This window comes from Ambystoma mexicanum, chromosome 4p, assembly GCF_040938575.1.
Source record: "Ambystoma mexicanum isolate Mex_15411 chromosome 4p, UKY_AmexF1_1, whole genome shotgun sequence".
Classification (NCBI taxonomy): Eukaryota; Metazoa; Chordata; class Amphibia; order Caudata; family Ambystomatidae; genus Ambystoma; species Ambystoma mexicanum.
Genome location: NC_090927.1, coordinates 88,069,354 through 88,090,535, shown reverse-complemented (window position 1 = coordinate 88,090,535; position 21,182 = coordinate 88,069,354). Strand labels below are relative to the sequence as shown.

General features: G+C 45.8%; 1 protein-coding gene across 1 annotated transcript in view; it reads left to right on the top strand.

Moving 5' to 3' along the window:
* Nucleotides 1–21,182, top strand: part of LOC138452544 (balbiani ring protein 3-like) — a 359,195-nt gene that overhangs the window by 84,627 nt on the left and 253,386 nt on the right. Inside the window, exon 3 of the mRNA XM_069604989.1 lies at nucleotides 1,189–1,332. Coding sequence (XP_069461090.1) covers nucleotides 1,189–1,332 — 144 coding nt within the window. The remainder of the gene's footprint in view (nucleotides 1–1,188; nucleotides 1,333–21,182) is intronic.

The window sequence follows — 21,182 nt, the reverse complement described above, 5'->3', positions numbered from 1 at the left end:
CTGGGTGTCAGTAAGTAGCTTGATGGCTGCAGCTGCTTTGCAGGGATATCAGTAAAGAAGACCAAGTAACCCAAATGATCTCTGTACTCTGTCTTCATCTCGATTCATGCTTCTCCCTGACCTTTCTGGACAGTGGGGAAGCCCTGAAATGAGTCCCTCCCATGAACCGCGATAGGGAGGAGGGCTCAGAGAGACAACGGGCCGCATTTGTAGATTATTCTCAGTATATCCTTCATGGCCCCACCTTGTCTGAGCTCCCAAGAATGAAGGAATACGAGAAGTCTGAGGGCCTCCAGTCTTCCATCCAGGGTCAGCTGAAGATGTGTGAAGGCTCCTGGGGGCCAATTTGAAAATGATGTCTGGTCCCTCCTTAGCTCTGGAGCAGCTGTGTGGTCTATGGATGCTTCTTAATGGAAATTCCAATTGGTATGCTCCCATATGTTATTCAAGATAGTACCTAATAATAGCCTCACCATGAACTTCATAAATATCCAAGAGTGAGTGTTCACTGGCCCACACCAAAGATCTGAAAGCTGTTAAAATACGTCTGTGCTAAGTTATGACCTTTTAATGTTGGTTGTATGTAAATATTTAAAGTGGCACAGTCTTTAGTTTGGAAGATTGCTGCTCCGTTAGGCTTCATTCTGTGGCAAAATCCTTGATGTAATGGTGGTATGAGGTTAATATAGGAAGATTAACACACTGCTGTGTCAGCCTCTGCACAGGAAAACAAAAAAAGGTATCGATTGGGGATCTGAACCATAAAACCCATTAAGATGTTGTTGCCAGAATCACTGCCCTCCCACTCTCCACCTCCCAAGACATGCTGGACCATTCCAATTGAAAACATTTGAATGCCCTAATGCTTTCTCTGCTTCTGTCCCATAATCATAGAGAGAAAATGGGAGTTGGCACTTTTTCCTGTCAAATCCTTGTGAACATCTCTGGCAAGGGAAAGGTTGTGCTGTATTTATTACTTGTGCTTTTGAAATTGTTTTCCAATTCCAAAATGGCAAACAAGGAGAATCTGGAAAAGGTGGGTCTTCAGTAGGGACTCATGCTTGATTGTATTAGTTGATAAGACGCTAAAGGGGCATAAATGAGTATGAATGGCCCTTTAATTAGAGCACGGGTTGTTTATGTTAAGGTTCTGTGACCTTATGCTCTTTTGATCATCTTTCCTTGCAGATAAAGTCGGATCCTGTCCCCATTATGACCAATCTCTCAGCAAATGCACTGGTCCTGTCCTGGACGAGTGCCAGAATGACAGCGAGTGCCCGGGTGCGGAGAGGTGCTGCTGCCGCGACTGCAAAAGGGCCTGCACCAAGACAGGTAATGGAGCTTCAAGTGGATTGGATGAACCAATCTTAGCTTTTGCTCTCTTAAGGTTGACCAAAGATGATAGCGTTTCCCTAAAATATGTCACAGCTCAAGCATGCAGAGCCCACATCATAAGTGCTTTCCATGAGGAATATCACTATCGCACCCTAAAATGGATAACTATAAGAACTATAAGCTATTTCCCCTTTCAAATCTACAAAATCAAGTCAATTGAATATCCTATAACCAATTTTGGTAATTGTCAATTGGTACGTTTGTCGAACGTGAATACATATCGTGACTCCTTTATTGTATATATTGGGCCAGTCGTTCTGCGAAGAAATCCACGCTGCAAGGTTCTGACCTTAGATCGATCAAGCAAGCCCTTTTCGATTCATCCGCCAATTTGATTCTTACTCCAAAGTCACCCTGTGTTCTAAGATAGTGGACAGTGTTCTTCTGCTTGTAACATGGCCGTCTTGACCTCTGTACACGAGTTAATGCTTAAACTGCCCATAGGCCAAATGTTAGGGTCATGTACTGAGACCTTGTCCTTCGTTGACCTATAGATCGAAGATTACCTGTGCCAACGATACTAATCCGCGAACATATATTAAGCACAATACTGTTCGAACACTGAATGTGAACACTTGTTTAACTATATTGTATAAGATATGTACGAAGGCTTAATGTTGAATCCAAAGACACACTGTTGCTATTGTAACCTGTTGGAGTATGTATTAAGAATAATCCATAAATGTTAGATGCATAAATTAGGGACAAACTTGGCATGACCACTAGCCCGAGAAATGGTTAACCTGCAAATGGGCTGGACATCACGTTTAGAATTGTATAAAAGGTACGAATATTCAGATGTACAGCCCCACTCACTTCACACACAGGGCTGGTATTCGCTGTGTTGTACTGAGGGCCTGATAGCTATCTGTTGCTTTGACCTTTGAAAACTGTTCAGTTACTTTGAATAAAGATCTGTGTATCTTTATGGCCTGTGTTGGTGTATTTCCAATGAGGGTACTCAGCCTCAATATCTCTTTTTGCTTTTACACGTTGGTGCAAGGAGATCATTGTCATGTGGACCCTCCCTGCCAACCTCCTAATCAATGCTAACCAGAATGGCACGCTGTTCATCTGCCCACCCCATTCTGTCCCTTCTTAAGCTGCCTCCTAGCCTCTTTTGCTTTGAAGTTGGTCAGCTGGTGGAAGTGGATCTAGGTCATGTGAACTCTGCCCACCCATCTGCCAATCACTGCTGATATATTCCCACATCTTTTGTCCACCCGCCCTGTTCCTTCTCTTCTTAACTCCTAGCTCCCAGGCTTACTTCACTCGACAATCTAAGGCGATGGCAGCTAAGGAAATGGCAATTCATGTTTGCTCCTTTTAGAGCCTGAAAAGGCCTCGCCTGCATGTTCACCCGGCCATATAACTGATAATGTTCCCTCTAGTAGAGGCTTTATAGGCATCCCACACCACTGTAAAGGCTCTGCCCTCGCCCTCATTCCATATAAAGAATTCCCTATTATCGATTCCCTAAATTTCTCTGTTTTCAATGAATCCGCATTCAGGCGCCAGCTCTGAGATCTGTTAGGGTGTTTCCTCAAGTCGATAGCAATCAAAACCGAGGCGTGATTAGAGATGACAAACTGCATAATGTCCGCTCTATACACATATTTCATGAGGCCTCTAATTTAGAAAAATCTATCCTCAAAAATGAGAAATGCAACAGGGACTAGAACGATTATTTGCGCTCTTTGGGGTTGCACATTTTCCATACATCACTAAACAATTACCTGACACAAAAAATTCTAACAGCTTATGCATTTTTTACGGTGTAAACACGAAGTGGGATTTACTGTCTAGAAAGGGATCTGTGGGGAGGTCAAATCCCACCCATTGATCATGGAAGTGGAGCAGGTCTGCTGGGCCGTCTGGTGTATCCTGGACCAGTAATCCGGGTCTGGTTGGTTTGGGCCATATATATTCAGAATAACTAAGGGGACATCATTTATCTTGCATTCGACTAACACCCATCTACCATTCTCATAATTATTGGTCCTCACAATGTGCACTTCCAACAACTCCCCTGTGCCCCCTTGCCTTTGAGCAACAGACTTGCCCCACCCATTGCATCTTCAGGCTAGCAAGTGTTTCCCAGTGAGGTGGGTCTCTGGTATCAGGGCCATGTGAGCTTCTAGATTTCTCAAGAGGTTGAGTACTTGCTTTCTCTTAAGCCCTTTACATTCAGGGGACTATGTTAATCATCCTGTATTATCAGATAAGATGAACTGTAGGGGTAATCTTCATAACTATATTATGCGTACAAAGGGATAAGCCCCTTTGACCATCTGCCAGAGGTCACGCGGTCAATATCATAGACCCACTCAGGATGCAGCGGATTCCTCATCATGCTCCAATTAGGTTGCTAAGGTCTACATACAATCGAACGCATGTAAGCAGGAAAAGAACGAGAGATAGAAACAGAGAAGGTGGAATAGCATTTGGATGAACATGGTAAACCTGGTAACCACCAATTAGAACATGACCTATGTGCAGCCATTGAAAAATGTGCTACGGCGATGAGGATGCATCTTCCACCGAAATACCACCCCTTCTCCACACACAAGGGCCCAGCTAGGGAGGAGGGATAAGGGGAGAGGAGGAGTCACCATGAGGGCCACCGCGACTCCACCCTTTCCACTGTGAAAAAGGCTCGCCAGTTTGAGCGCCTTCCTTCAAGATTCTCCTTTCGTTTTGTAGAGTCATTGCGGTTCTAAAGCCCAGCTTCATTCACATGCTAGGCCACGGCGCAGGTGGGCCATCAGCCTTTGAAGGGGATCTGTCCTTGTCCGGGGATTCCTTGGAGTGCTAGGCCACGGCGCATGTGGGCTATCAGCCTTTGAAGGGTGTCTGTACTTGTCCCGGGTTCCTTGGAGTGCTGCGCCATGGTGCAGGTGGGCTATCAGCCTTTGAAGGGGATCTGTACTTGTCCCGGGGTACCTTGGAGTGCTGGGCTGCCGTTGCTGAATCGAGGGATCTGGAGCACGGTCTAGCTTTGTAGGCCTTTTGGTACATGAAGCGGGATAGCCTAGTCTCCACCTCATGATGGATGACTGTTGTTTTGGCATATTGCTCCATGATGGGATAGGGAGGTGGCTCCATCAGGCTCTCAGATGTAGCCTCTAGGTATGTCCACCGGTCATCAGGGTCATCCAAACATTTTTATAGGCCTGTTTTGGTAGTAATGGCCATCTTTGCAGGTGCTATAATACCCAAATCTAGACCCCGCTGGCGTAGCTCAGGATGCATAGCTAAGCATTATTTCCTCTTGATCATGCTACTCTTAGAGAAATCCTGCAATATTTATACATGGTGACCCTCACATTGTATTTTGTTCCTTAGATTCTTTACCACCTCCAGTATCTGCACCACCTGTGTATATCAGAGGAGGTACGCTATGAGCGGCATAGGCATTGCCTCCCTTCCGCTACCAACTGGTCGCATATGATACACCCTTTGTATTTCTAGGTAAAGGGGCAGAGGGACCCAGGTTTGTGGACATGTAATGGGGTCAGCTCGCTCAACTTTGTCAGGGATTCCAAATATTCCAAATATTCAGAGATTATTCTGTCAATTGAGTAACAGCCATCTCCAGCTGACATAACCTTCCTTGGAGGTGTTCCATGCGCTCCAACCTATCCTCCATGGAAGCGATTCTCTCTTCTATATAATGGATCTGTCCCGCAAATATTTTCATGTCTCTCCGCACAGATTTGATTTCTTCCTACACATCCTGGGTATGTTGTTCTATGGAGGTTACAGTCTTTTGGATTGCTGAGTGCTCTGCAAGAGTGGCGAAGTCCATTTGCACCATGCCAGATATTTGCACTTGAGTAGGGGGCACCACTGCCTATGTACCTTTCCCTTCATTGAATTTTAGGGACCCTCATGAGGCCATGAGAGGTTTTCGCCGTTCACCAGCGTTGCATTAGGAGCAGTGCACCTATGTTAATCTAAGTTGTCTAGCCTGGCCTGTAAGCTTGCACCAGTTTATAAGGACCTTCCAAGATGGCTGCAGTATTCATCACCAGGGATTGAGTCACAGAGTGGAAAAAGGACCAAAACTGATCAGACTCACCTTGCAGGGTTCTCAGTTCATTTCTCAAACTAACAGGCTCATTGTAGTTGTGTGCCACTGGCCCCTCATTCTGTTACAGCACATAACAACTCCACTCGCACTCCCTCGCTCTGCCGTTCTTCACGGATGCGATGGGGAGCCTTTGTCGGGCTGTGCAAGGTGAAGGCGCACTCTTGCAGGAGTCTGCGGCCAGTCCCAGGGGCTCCAGGGTTCCACCGGAATGTCCAATGCAGACGCTGCAGGCCTGGATCCTAACGTTCGGACTGCAGCATGCATCCTTTGATCACGGAAAGTGACTGGAAGCGCTAAAAACATAACATGTGATGGAAGGGGGGTTTAGAGTTCTAAGGCACAATGACCATCTGATGTGCAACAATGCCACGTCCACCGTGTGATGCTGTTTATTTTCCGAGTACGTTTTGTGGCATTGCCGTGATAATCTTGCGAGATTCCCCCATATTTCCTAGATGAACCGGAAATGTTTTCCCCAGGTCACCCCCAAATCCTGAACTTCACATGGTGTCCCTTTCCCCCTCCCCACCTCTACCATGATGTCATTGCATACTTTTTCCTCTTCCAAAAAGCTTTTTGAGCACTTTCATTTTTCAGCTCCCCCCGGTGTTATCGCGGGAATCGCTCTGTTCAAGAAAAAAAAAATGGCAGGTTTTCATTTCTGAAAAGCCTCCTTGCTGCAAAGCACAATGGGTGATATAGACACGTTTTTGGGAGTAGGGGTCACGGAAATCAAGTCAACGCTTTGTGCCCAAGTTGTTTCTAATTTGGTCCGAATCTGATCAGCAATTCCGTGCTATGGCAGTTCACAAATTGCACTTTTTCCTCTCAGGGAAAATTAATGGGAGTAGGCTGAAAACAGCGTTTATTTTGTTTTCTTAATAACTTTGAAATTTTTGAACAAATCTTTCCAAAAATGTCCAGTTGGGGGGGGCATGAGATAATAGCACCAACTATGTCCTTCACATGACCATTCTCAATGAGATCGCATGACCATCAAGATACATTGCAGGTTTTTAATTACTTATTGGGAAATATCACAACATTTTTCCAAAAGGAATATTTATTGAGAAAGGTGCAGTGCAGGGGTTGGTTCAATATGGAATGTAAACAAGCTAAAGAGAGACTTTCTGCCCCCTTAAAAAGCCCTAAATCCAATACATTGGATATAATAAAGGCAAGAGCATTTTATAAGTACGCAGTAGAAAAGCAGAACTCTGAGCTGGAGGAGATAGTGTGGGATAATCTAGTGGAAGCCTCCTCCTCGATGGACTCTGAATTTTGGGATCTTGTGGCAAATGGCCCTTCACACACATGTGTGTTAAAGGGAAAGGAGACAACTGTTGAGGGAAGGGCACGGGTGGATAATTTTTCCACCATTTATAGAAGAACAATGGAAACTGTAGAAATACTGCAAATAAAGTAATCACTAAAATGTTCTTTGGATGAGGTGATCATGGCAATTTTAAGTCAGGCGGATAATCACTCCTTGGATGCATTTACTGGCAACCTTTTTGAAGATTTGAAGGAGGTTTGGGCCCCCCTGTTGACAGTTAGTTTCAACGTTATACTCGAGAATAGTAGTATCCCCACGTCCTGGAAACTGGCAGTTATTTTTCCAGTCTTCAAAAAGGGGGGCAGGGCGAGTCCTCTGGTTTCCAGGCCCATATCTTTGCTAGACACAAGCTTCATGGTTTTTTGGGAGGGCTTTGCGTGGTAGATTAGAGCAGGGGATCCTGACAAATAATGACTTGCTGCATACAATTTGTATTTCGACCAGGTTTGCGAACAGGGTACTGGGCTCTAAATATATATTTGTTGGCTGCATATTCTACCTTTTTAAAAAAATAACCTATTTATTTTGCATTCATGGACCTAAGCAAGGCCTTTGATAAAGTTAATAGGGCAAATTATGGTCCTTAGACTTCCCCACCAAGCTTGTAAGTGTGTTAATGGCCATTTATTTGGACAGCGAGGCTTGTGTTCGCAGTGGTGATCAAGGACACTGCATGCGTTACTTTGCTGTAAACTTGTGGGACAAGTCTGTGTACTAGTCCCTTTATTGTTTACCCTTTACATAAATGGACTGTGCAATGCCTTAGTGGAGTCAAATGCAGATTACCCTAGGCTCGGATATAGGGCTGTTCCCATTCTGGCATACACAGATGACACAGATCTTATAGAACGTACACCAAGAGTTCTTTAAAAGCGAACTGATGTTTATTTATTTATTTATTTTGACATTTATAAAGAGCACCGAACCCGGAGACAACTGGGCGCTTAGTTGCAATGAGTAGAAGTTACAAATGTTTCACAGGAAGGAACAAACAAGAGATAGCAAATAAAGATTTTACAATTGGACAGAGAGTTACATTAAACATGTATAGTTGTGGCTCATCTGTGGGTGCATGATGGGTGGTAAGAAGCTAAACAGGATCAGTGGCTAGGTGGCTTAAGCTATTGTGAAGAGGTGAGTTTTAAGTTGTTTCCTGAAAATCCAGAAAGTCTTGAGCTCTGAGGGGTGGCAGGGGTGAGTTTCAGAGTTTGCTAGCAAACATGGGGAAACTGCAGCCGCCGGCCTTTTAAAGCTTGAATCTGGGAGTGGTAAGGTGGTGTTGGTATGTTGCTCGGGTGGGTCTGGTGCGTTGTGTCAGGATGAAGCTGTTAGAAAGTTAAGTGGGTGCCATCTGGTGGATACACTTGTGTGTAAGGGTGAGTGACTTGAACATTATGCGGTCCTGTACTGGTAACCAGTGTTGCTGATGTCTAGTGGCTGATATGTGTGCTGATCTGGGGACATTGAGCGTGGGTTTAAGGGCATTGTTTTGTAGGACTTTGAGTTTCCTGATATTCTGTTTCGAAGTGCCTGCATATAACACGTTGCAGTAGTCAAGCCGCGTGAGCACTAGTGCTCTGGCCAGAGTGGGGCAGCTGTCAGGGGAGAGGAATTATCTGCAGGATCTGATGAGTTTGCATGTGTATGCAGTGGCTGAGGTGGTGGCGTTGATTTGTTTGTTGAGGTTGAGTTAAGAGTCTAGATGGAAGCCAAGTGTTTTTACCACATTAGAGACTTATATGGTGTGTCCATCAATGATGAATGATTTGTAGAGGTGATTGAGTTTGGCGATTCTGAGTTGGGAGCCAATGATGAGCAGCTCGGTATTATCATCATTCAAGCATAGACCGTGTTGGGCCATCCAGTACTGGATGGCTCGGAAGATGGCGTTGATGGTGGCTGTGTCGGTGACGTGGTCTCCTGAAATGGGTATGAGGACCTGAGTGTCATCTGCATAATTAGTGTAGATGACACCCATGTCGTCAAGGCGGTCAAATAATAGCTTTGTGAAGATGTTATACAAGGTGGGGGCGAACACAGGAGCCTTGTGGTACTATGCAGGTAACTGCGGACGGGGGTGCTTCGGCTTTAGATGAGAAGACTTTCATGGTTCTGTCGCTGAGGTAGGACTTTATCCAGAGTGTGGCTTTGGAGGAGAAGTTGGCTGCTGAGGATAGGTGTTCACAAAGAATATTGTGATCCACTAGATCGAAAGCAGCAGGGAGGTCTAGGAGAAGAAGCACCGCTAGTTTTCCATTGTCTCTCAAATTGTTCATTTGGATTTTTAAATCCAGTAATGCTGTTTCCGTCCCGTGTCTTGGATGGAAACCAGATTGACATAGCCCTAGGATATTATTATCTTCCAGGTAGTTCTGGATCTGCAGATATGCTAGACAGTCCAGAATTTTCAAGAGAAAGGTAACCGTAGTTATAGCGCAGTGTTAGGGAGAATTCTCATTCAATGGCTAATTTCCCTTACCTAGTGAGTCCCTCAGCAGCTTTGCTGGATTTCTGAAGTTCATCTTTTCCACTTGGTAAGAGTGTGAGCTTTACCCCCACTCTCACCCATGTTTTGCCATGTGTATTTCATCTGTTTTTGTGATTGTGGGCTCTGGAGTACACCACTTCAGTAGCCCCCTTCTTTTGTGTGTTACACAGGACCTTCAGTGCAGTGAAACAGGGTTTTCTTTTAGACTTCCCACCGACTCCATTTTTGGGGATGACTACTGTCCCCCAGAAATGGGTAAATTTGCCATTAACTTTACTTAGTCATTTAACCACAGATCCAGTACACCCCATCTTATATGGAGTACTGGAAAGGGTTAATCCTTAGCCCTTTTTATCTGTACCTCCTAGAGCATTGTTTCGCTCTTTTAACATTTAGACTTGGCTGGTGGCAGTGGTATCTACCCTAACTTTTCTACCGCGATTATACCATATAAACGTGGTATCGTTTTAGGCTATTATATTAGCCTCGAACTTAAACCCGCTTGACCAAATACTTTTTCCTTTGGCTCCGGTCGGGTTTATTCGCCATTTCTTTTTGTTAAAGTCCTTCTTGTATTTTACTTTGCGCTGCAAACCAGGTTTGCCTTCTTTGTTCACTGTCTTTTGGTGGGCTTCTGCCAAGAAGCCCTCCTCTAGGCGCCTGGGCTTCTAGGTGGGCTGAATGTGAGGGAGGGGTGTAGTCACCCCCTGCACAGGGTATCCTAGGAAACCCAAGTCGCACTTTGCCATGATTGGTTGAGGTGGTTGTCCGGGCTGGACAAACCCCCTGCTGTGTGATTGACAGGCTGTGTGAAAGGGGGATTTTCGCATAAAAGGCAGGACTCTTGGGCTAGAAGTCAGAGTCGCCACTGGAACTACAAGGAACCGAAGAGAAGCAGAGAAGAAGTTGGCTGCTGCAACTATCACATCCCGGTGAAGCCCTGCTGCAGTCCTGAGCTATCTACCCTTCGACGACCAGAGAAGATCCAGTCTGGAGTCTTCTTCCCTTGAGCCTGGTGGGGATAACCAGCTCATCTTCTACAGCCAGAGGATCCTCTTCGTGGTCGAAATCGCTGCACACTGTTGTAGTGGTCCGGATAGCCATCTGAAGAGCCTCTCCTGTTTTTAAGGAGCGCACCTTTTATTCACCATTGCTGCTGCCGGCTTCAGCCCTGTGTGGTGCAGAACCCTCCCGACATCCTCCTCCTTGCCGAAGCTCCAGGAACCATGGGTCTGCAGGAATCTACCAGGAACAACTTCCGTGGCACTACCTTCTTCATTGAATAAGGTACTGTGTTCTGCTTGAGGAAATCAGGTGAATCCCTTTTTCTCCTCCTACAAGGCTTGCCCTTATCTTCCTGCCTTCTATTTTGCTTCCTCCATTGACAATATCTAAGTACTCCTGGCCACGTTGAATCGTGAACTGTCCGACTGTGTGATCCTCGACAACAAGAACCCGGTTCCACTTGACACTGGCTCCGGCCTATTGACTCTTGAATTTCTGTCCATGAGTGTTCTCTGATTCTGTTTGCCTTGACAAAAGTATTGCCTATGATTTTTGCCCCCAACTCTCTCTGGGTATCTCAGGTGCTAAGTGTGTTTTTGCCCCGGTAACATTTCTTGCCGTGGATACGCGTTTCTTTAGTAATACCGAACTGTCATTACTGTCAAAAAGTGATCGCATATGTATTCCCGGTAACGTCTTTTGTTTCATAACACCGGTCTGTTAAAACATAGGGTACTTACCTTGAGGTTATACCGTGCAAAGCGAATTGGTTGTTGTAGTATATCTTACGTGTGGTTTTGAGGTAATAGAAGTGTTGTGTTTATAACAAACGGTTTAAAAATAAATGTACTTATATTTTTTTATCTGAAACCTTAAGTCAGTGTTTGCTTGAGTCACAGTAATTGTGTAATCTATGCTACTGCTCATATACTCTTGAGATAAGCCTGGCTGCTCCGCTACTGCTACCACTCTGACATAGTAGTACATAGTAGTACAGGCTTGTACCAAATGTAAAACTTGTATTACCACCAGTAGTTTTAATTGTGTGTAGTGGTCCCTAAGGGCACTGCACAGGATTCTGCCCAACAGGTGGTCATTTGTTGGAGTGTTGGGGTCCAGGGTTGTTTTTTTAGAAGGGGTAGTACCCAGGCTTATTTTAAGTCAGATGGGACGCAGTTCCCTTTGACGGATGCATTGATCAGATTAGTGATGAAAGGGGCGAGTTGGGGTGCGCAGTCTTTGATGACTGAAAGTGGGCACGGGTCACCTTGGCATCTGGTTGGTTTGAGGCCAAGGAATATTTTAAGGACTTCTGGGATGGAAACCTCTGAGAATTCAAATTGAGGAAGCCTGCTGGAGAGACTGGATGTGTTGGCTGGTGGTGAGGGTATGTGAAACTTCTCTAGGCTGTTTTTTTGGTTTCAATTGAGGATTTGAAGTGACTGATTTTCTTTTGTAGAGCATTTTGAATGTTCTCACACCCGTTTGTGTCTTTGTTGCAGCTTTCAGTGGGAGAGATAGGGGTTTCTAGCTCTCTAAGAATTAGGAATAGTTCCTTGGTGTTGGAGCTGGCTTTGGCGATTCTGTCGTGGTAGAGTTCTTTTTGGTGAGAAGTACTTTTTGCTTAGAGTCCCTGAAAGCTGTATCAAAGCAAGTTTATTACAAGTTGTAGGTGTTTTTTTCCACAATGCTTCTGCTTTTCTTTTGGTTATTCTTAGATCTTTTAATTTGGGGGTGAACCAGTTAGTGAGGTGGCCTGGTTGTTTAGCCTTGCATATTTTAAGCTGAGCTATTTTGTCTATTGCAGACAGGATAGTGTCATTATAGATTCTGATCATGATGGTGGGGTCAGCGGAGGTGGTCGTGGGAGAGGCCAGGACAGGTTGCAAGAGTGGGAGCAGGTTATCAGCAGTGATGTTATTTTTGCTTCTAGCGGGAACTTCTGGGGCTATGTTGGTGGGGAAGTTGTGGCTGATCAAGTTGTTAATGCTGAAAGTGATAAGGTGATGGTCTGTCCACGGGCAGGGGGAGTTCGAGGTGATGGTGGTGGTGCAGTTGATATCTGCGATATCTTTGCATGAGTAGGATCCTGGATCCTGTGAGTAAAACTGAGTGATGATAGGGAATTGGAAAGGGATAGAGCATTGGTGTCCTGAGGATCATTCAGTCCTAGGTTGAAATCCCCAAGTAGGATAGTTTGGGATTTGTGTGTGGAGTTGGACGATACAAGTTACGAGATCTCATCTTCAAGGGTGTCAATTGGCCTGTAACGCTCACCTGGTATCCACAGGGATGCCACCCAGCCGGGTTACTCGCTGGTATGCTTCTCAGCTTTGCCCTGATGTGGTCTGCGGGGAAGGTTCTGCCTGAAAATACAGGAGGACTGTGTTCAAGACTGACAGATTGGGGTAAGTATCCTCCCTCCACCACCGTATGATTTCAGTCCCTCCGGCGCCCTCTCCTCACATTGTGGTAGAATTAGGCGTGCTCTCCGTCCTGCCTTCTTTGCAGGGGCACGTTGTCTTTCATGGGCGAGTGCGGTCCAGTTATTTCACTGATGCCGGCCCGTTTGATCTTGTTCTAATTGCTGTTCTTTAGTTTTGTTGCTATCCTGCATGCCTTTTTTTGTTTAAAATGTCTCTTTTTTCTCCCTTAGGTATGCAGAGCTTCAGTGCGGCGAATTGGCTATGGTTGAGCCCCGCTGGTAAATGATGGCGCATTAAGAGCGCTGTGATGCGGTAAGGAAGCGCTATGCGCAGCGCTGCGAAGTGTTGCCTTTGCTAACCTGTGTTTTCCTTCCTTGTAGGTCGCAGTGTTCTTCAGCGCAAGTAAAATGTCTGGAGTGGTGACAGCCGAGAGGCGACCAGCCAGGTAAGCCTTTTGAGCAGTTCGTAATTTGTAAATGTCTCCACTGCTTTCTTTAATGTTGCCTCTATCTTCCTCTGTCAGGTTGTTCTGTCCGGGAGGCGTGCAGATTCGATGAAGCTGTTCTCAGTAGCTGCGAGTGTTTAAAGATGAAGGCTGCAGGTAAGATGCTGCTGCTAATGATGTTCCTTTTGTCTCCTTGCAGGTTCTGCTTCTCTGAGGTTCGAGGGAATAGCTGGACACGGTGTGCATCACGTTGCAAGCTGCAAAGTAACGCGAAGCGTGTTGTCTTGCTCGGGTGTGGTTTAAATAGCCACAACAAAATAGACCAGGTAAAGTAGTCCCTAGGCTACCACACCCAAAACACTAGAACGCATAGCTTGGTTCTTAGCAACCAAGCTATGTGGATGCCTCCATGATGGCTGACAATACAATAAAGTAGTTCCCAAGCACATTGTTTTTCATGGTGTATGAGCCTGGTGCCATAGGCGCCAGGACTGGCCCCATGAGGGCTTTTGGAGAGGAGGCCAGGCCCTAGAGTACCGAGTCCTGACTCCACCTGGCCAATGGGTTTGCCAGAGGGGGTTTTGGGCGAGGGTCGTGACAGCACTCCCCCTAAGGCCCATCCCATGGTGTTCCTTCTGTCTGGCCCAGGTTTGGTTGGGAAGTTCTGATGGAATTTCCTGATTAGACGGTGGTGCGTGGATATTCTCACTGGGCTCACAGGATCAATCTTGTGGTCCAAATCCTTTCCAGTCAACGAGATGATATAGCTTGGTTCTAGAGTATTTAGAGTCCAAGATATCTTTGATTTCGAATTCTGGTTCTCCGTCAACAAGTATGGGCTTAGGTGGTGTCCCAATCCGTGTGCCGGGTTGCATTGGTTTCAGGAGGGACACATGGAATACCGGCTGGATGTGTAGATTAGGTGGTAAATCCAGTTTCACGGCTGCTGGGTTGATAATTGCCTTAATGGTGTAGGGTCCTAAGAATCTGGGATGAAAGGTCCGGGTTCCCTTGATGGGTACGAATTTAGCGTCTAACCAAACTTTGTCTCCTACTTGATAATCAGGGGCCTTTTTCCAGTGTTGGTCGGCAAATCTCTTTTGTTTTTCTTTGGCATGAAAAAGGTGTTCCTTTGCCCTTTTGAAAGCCTGAGTAATGGTTGTGTGTAGAGTCTTTACCGCTGGTCTTTCCAAGCTGGCTGGGAGGTCTAGTTCAGAGGTACGTGGATGTTTGTCATAAAGGGTATAGAAGGGCGTTTTTCCCGTGCTTGAATGCAAAGAATTGTTATATGCATATTCGGCTATCCATAGTAGGTCTTTCCAATTCCTTTGTTCGTGGTGTAGCATGCACCGTAAATATTGCTCGAGTGTCTGATTGGTTCTCTCGGTTTTGCCATCGTTTGGGGATGTCGATCTGCGCCATTGCACAACATTATTTCCAGAAGTTTGAAACAAACTGGCTGCCTCGATCAGAGACCAGAACCGAAGGGAAGCCATGTAGCTTAACCACGCCCTTCAGGAACACTTTTGCTAAAGTGGCTGCGTCTCGGAGGCCTTTGAGAGGAATAAAATGGGCCATCTTTGAGAATAAGTCCACAACTACAAAGATGGTGTTGAACCCTTGGCTTGGAGGTAGATCAGTGATGAAGTCAAGGGAAAGAGTGTGCCATGGAACTGGAGGAATGTCCAATGGTTGTAGGAGACCAGATGGTTTTTGTTTCTGTGATTTATTTTGTGCCCAGACACTGCAGGAATGAATATACTGAATGATGTCCTTACGCCAGGTAGGCCACCAAAAGTTCTCTTTCACCTTAGCTAGGGTTTTGGAGGTCCCAGGATGCTCTTCGATCAGTGAATCGTGATCATTTGAAATAATATGCTGTTGGAATTTTTTCTTGGGTACACATAGGCGATCCCTAAAAAAGGGTAGATGGTCCTTGATGGTATATTGTTCTCCTTGAGTTTGCCATGCGAGGTAGGCATCAGGATTCATTGTCCGTTGGATTTCTTTTCGTAGTTCTGCTTGTGTTAAGGCTGTTGTGATACCCAAGAGTTTGCCCCTGCGAGATAAGGCATCCGCCTTTCCGTTTCTGACTCCTGGTCGAAATGTGATTACATAATCATATTCGGCGAAGAAAAGGGCCCACCGTAATTGGCGCGAGGACTGACCCTTGGCTGTTTTGAGATATTGCAGGTTTCAGTGGTCTGTGATGACTGTAATGGTGTGTCTGGCCCCCAGAAGGTAGTGCCTCCAGGCTTAAAAGGTGGATTTGATAGCTAGGAGTTCCTTGTCCGTGATGGCATAATTAATCTCTGGAGGTGTGAACTTTTTCGACCAGAAGGCCACAGAATGTAGCTGGCCGGTTTCCGGGTCTCTCTGCGAAAGGACAGCCCCCATTGCGAGACTGGACGCATCAGTTTCAACGACATAAGGGAGGTCTGGACGAGGATGTCGCAGGATTGGAGCAGATGTAAACCTTTGTTTAAGTTCCTGAAAGGCTTCTTCTGCTTCTTCGGTCCAAGCAAACGTTTTATTGTTTTTTCTTAATAGTAATGTGATTGGGTGCACTGAGAGAAGTCTGGGATGAACCGGCGGTAGAAGTTCGCAAGCCCAGCATGCTTTGTACCCCTTTCAGAGACGTCGGTGAATGCCATTTCAGAATGGCATCTACCTTGTGCACATCCATTCTGATGCCTCATGGAGTAAGGATAAAACCAAGAAATTCTACTTCGGTGACGTGAAAAAAGCATTTTTCAAGCTTTGCAAACAAGCGATGTTGACAGAGCTTGGTGAGGACTGAACGAACGTGCCTGACATGATCTTGTTCCGAGGCTGAGTATACTAAGATGTCGTCTATGTACACTAAGGCGCACACATCCATTAACCCCCTTAAAACGTCATTCATGAAATACTGGAATGCCGCAGTAGCGTTGCATAACCCGAAGGGCATGACTTGATATTCAAACAAGCCGTGCTTAGTACAGAAGGCGGTTTTCCATTCATCTCCTTTTCTGACTCGGACCAGGTGGAACGCTCCTCGAAGGTCCAATTTGGTATAAATCTGGGCATCTTTAACTTGGTCTAGCATCTCAGGGATGAGTGGCAAGGGGTAGCGGTTCTTCACAGTGATCTGGTTCAATGCGCGGTAGTCAATACAGGTTCTCAAGTCTCCTTCCTTTTTCGGTACGAAGAACATAGGACTGGCTGCGGGGGACTTCGAAGGATGGAAAAATCCATTTGCAAGGTACTGGTCTAAATAGGATTAAAAATGAAGGTTTTCTGGTTCTGTGAGAGCATAGATCCTGCCGCAAGGGATTAGTGCACCAGGAACAAGGTCGATCTGACAGTCATAGATCCTGTGCGGCGGCAATGTATTGGCTTGGTCCTTTTGGAAAACATCCTGGAAATCATGGTATTCATTTGGCAATGTATTAGTTGCACCCAAGGTTGATACTATCACTCCAGGAGTCATGGGGATACAGACGTCGGGTTTCTCCTCTTGGTAATTGCAGGCAGGGGAGCAGTCACCGGGGAAGGTTCATTTTCGTGCCCGCCAGTCTATCAAAGGGTTGTAAGCAACCAACCATGGCATCCCTAGTATTAGCCTGAACTGAGGTGCCTTGATGAGATCGAATGAAATTGACTCCCGATGTCCATCCTGGCACAGCAAGGTTACCTTGGCTGTGCACTTGGTTACTGATCCGGAAGCAATTTCTGTTCCATCCATGGTGGTTACCTTCTCCATAGTTGGCTTAGAACACAAAGAAAGCCCCATCTCTGCTGCCAGTTCTTGATCAATATAATTTCCAACTGCTCCGCTATCGATGTATGCTTCAACGGCATGCATTCTTGACAACTGTTGGTGGTTAATTAAGATCACTGGTATTGCAAAGTGCGAGGACAGCAACTCTTTCTTCTCACTCGACAAACTGACCTCTATGTTTGTTGAGCTTGGTAGTTTTCCGATTCCTTAGCTTCATCCTTCTCTGTGGCCCCGACTGTTCTTCTTGGGGGTTTTACTGGACAGTCCTTCAGGAAATGTCCTCGTTTCCCACAATGCAAACAAAGCTGTTTTTGTCTTCTTTTGACCCGCTCTTGTTTTGTTAATGGAGGCCGTATCCCTCCAATTTGCATGGGTTCTACAGCATTTTCAGGTACACAGGGTCTGTTTTCCCTTGGTCGAACATACACGGTCCGAGGGTCCGTTTTAGACCGGTCTGCCTTTCGGTTCTGCAACCGGTGGTCTAGCTGCATGACCAGATTTATGAATTCTGCACAGTCTCTGGGTGGATCAACCACCTGGGCTAAGATGTCCTCTTTAATTCGCCTCGTAAGCCTCGATGGAATAACGTGGTTCTTTTGTTTTCTGGCCACCTAGCTTCGCCAACCAGTCTGTTGAAGGTAGCAATGTACGTTAACAAGTCCTGATTCCCCTGTCGGAGGGACAAGAGTTCATTGTCTACTGCTTGTTCCTGGGTATGGCGAGCAAAACGTTTTTCCATTTCCCTCTGGAACCCCCCCAAAGTCATGTAATAGAGGATCATCATGGGTTACCAACAGCACCGACAAATCTGCTGCACTACCACTCAGGTATGATAAGACAAAAGCTACCCGAGCTTGATCATTTAGAAATGCTCCAGGCCTACAAAGAAAATGAAGGCGGCACTGATTGATGAATGCCGCATACTTCCGTGGGTCGCCTGAGAACCTTTTTGGTGGTGCCAGGGACACTGTTCCAGGTAATGTGATCTGTACCGGAGTGGGTGGTATGGCAGGGTTTTGCATCGTTGGATTGCTTCCAGGTAGAGGCGTCTGTCCTGCCTGTGATTGCAAGTATTGCCTGCTAATCTCTTCAGTGCGTTGTTTGGTCACTATTAGTTCTCTCTGGAGGGCATAAGTCTCTTGTCGGGCAGAATGAACCTCAGCACGAAGCTCTCCTAGTAACTGGGCCAATTGGTCCATTTCTGATGTCTCCATGGTGCCCAGGTGGATTTGTTATTGTAGGCTTTGCGTTCTGTTACGCTCACCTGGTATCCCCAGGGACGCCACCCAGCCGGGTTACTCGCTGGTATGCTTCTCAGCTTTGCCATGATGTGGTCTGCGGGGAAGGTTCTGCCTGAAAATACAGGTGGACTGTGTTCAAGACTGACCGACTGGGGTAAGTATCCTCCCTCCACCCCTTATGATTTCAGTCCCTCTGGTGCCCTCTCCTCACCTTGTGGTAGAATTAGGCATGCTCTCCGTCCTGCCTTCTTTACAGGGGCGCGTTGTCTTTCATGGGCGAGAGCGGTCCAGTTACTTCACTGACGCCGGCCCATTTGATATTGTAGGTCTTATTGCTGTTCTTTAGTTTTGTTGCTATCCTGCATGCCTTTCTTTGTTTAAAATGTCTCTTTTTTCTCCCTTAGGTATGCAGAGCTTCAGCACGGCAAACTGGCTATGGTTGAGCCCCGCTGGTAAATGATGGCGCGTTAAGAGCGCTATGATGCGGTAAGGAAGCGCTATGCGCAGCGCTGTGAAGTCTTGTCTTTGCTAACCTGTGTTTTCCTTCCTTGTAGGTCGCAGTGTTCTTCAGCGCAAGTAAAATGCCCGGAGTGGTGCCAGCTGAGAGGCGATCAGCCAGGTAAGCCTTTTGAGCACTTCGTAATTTGTAAATGTCTCCACTGCTTTCTTTAATGTTGCCTCTATCTTCCTCTTTCAGGTCGTTCTGTCTGGGAGGCGTGCAGATTCGAGGAAGCTGTTCTCAGTAGCTGTGAGTGTTTAAAGATGAAGACTGCAGGTAAGATGCTGCTGCTAATGATGGTCATCTTGTCTCCTTGCAGGTTCTGCTTCTCCGAGGTTCGAGGGAATAGCTTGACACGGTGAGTGTCACGTTGCAAGCTGCAAAGTAACGCAAAGTGTGTTGTCTTGCTCGGGTGTGGTTTAAATAGCCCCAACAAAATAGTCCAGGTAAAGTAGCCCTTAGGCTACCACACCCAAAACACTAGACCGCATAGCTGGGTTCTCAGGAACCAAGCTATGTGGATGCCTCCATGTTGGCTGACAATACAATAAAGTAGTTCCCAAGCACATTGTTTTTCATGGTATATGAGCCTGGTGCCATAGGCACCAGGACTGGCCCTATGAGGGCTTTTGAAGAGGATGCCAGGCCCTAGAGGCCCGAGTCCTGACTCCACCTGGCCAATGGGTTTGCCAGAGGGGATTTTGGGCGAGGGTCGTGACATGGCCCAGGGGGGCACTAGATGATGTGGATGTTTGTGTAGCTGTTGCTGAGTGTGACAGTTTCACAGAGAGGGGTTCACAAGAGGAGTGCGGGGTGGATGATACATCCCTCATGTTAAGGTAGGTTTTGACGATTATAGCTGCTCCTTCTCCTTTGGAGTTGGGTCTCTCACTTCTGCAGATGGAGTAGTTGTCAGGGACAGCAAGGGACAGAGCTGGGCCTGAGGCTTTGTTGAGCCAGGTTTCAGATATGTGGCAAGGAAGTCAAGATTGAGACGAGAGATAGTGTCAGCAATATCAAGTGTGTGGACAGGAATTGATCTGGCGCTGATGAGGGCTCCCAAGAGGGTACGGTTGGGTGTGTTGATGGTGGTAGGTGGTGGGTTTGTAGGTCTAGGGTTGAGGTGAACTGTGCGGTAGGTGAGGAGTGCATTTCTGGTTCAGATTGAAGGGACATAGGTGCCCAAGTATTCTCTGGAGAGGTATGTTCTGTCTGCAAGGTGATGTTTTCTAAGTGCAAGGGGGCGGGGGTGCTGTGTATGAAGGAGTGCCTAGGAGTGGAAGTTGAGGGAAACAGGAGGTGCATGGGTTGGGCTCCGAGTAAGTTATGTGTCAGCTGAGGTATTAGTGGGTAGAGGTGGTAGGGCCTGTCTGGTGAGAGGGAGCGTGGAAGTCAGGGTGTGCCTGAGGAAGGATATGGTCAGACAGTGGTAGGCGTAGATCAGCAGGTTGATCAGTGCAGCTGACTAGGTGGTATGTGAATGCATTGTATTGAAAGTAGAAAGTATTGAACTATATTGAAAGTAGTTAACTATGGTGGACTTTGGCTGGTATTCTAGTATGCAAGATGATGTATGTCAGTACATATTGGAACAGTACTGCTAGGAGTGTGATCAATACACATATAGTATTCTAGTATGCAGGATGAAGTATATCAATACACATTGAAACAATAGTGTTAGGAGTGTGATCAATACACATATAGTATTCTAGTATGCAGGATGAAGTATCTAAATACACATTGGAACAATACTGTTAGGAGTGTGATCAATACACATATAGTATTCTAGTATGCAGGATGAAGTATCTAAATACACATTGGAACAATAGTGTTAGGAGTGTGATCAATACACATATAGTATTCTAGTATGCAGGATGAAGTATCTAAATACACATTGGAACAATACTGTTAGGAGTGTGATCAATACACATATAGTATTCTAGTATGCAGGATGAAGTATGTCAATACACATTGAAACAATAGTGTTAGGAGTGTGATCAATACACATATAGTATTCTAGTATGCAGGATGAAGTATCTAAATACACATTGGAACAATACTGTTAGGAGTGTGATCAATACACATATAGTATTCTAGTATGCAGGATGAAGTATCTAAATGCACATTGGAACAATAGTGTTAGGAGTGTGATCAATACACATATAGTATTCTAGTATGCAGGATGAAGTATCTAAATACACATTGGAACAATAGTGTTAGGAGTGTGATCAATACACATATAGTATTCTAGTATGCAGGATGAAGTATGTCAATACACATTGAAACAATAGTGTTAGGAGTGTGATCAATACACATATAGTATTCTAGTATGCAGGATGAAGTATCTAAATACACATTGGAACAATACTGTTAGGAGTGTGATCAATACACATATAGTATTCTAGTATGCAGGATGAAGTATCTAAATACACATTGGAACAATAGTGTTAGGAGTGTGATCAATACACATATAGTATTCTAGTATGCAGGA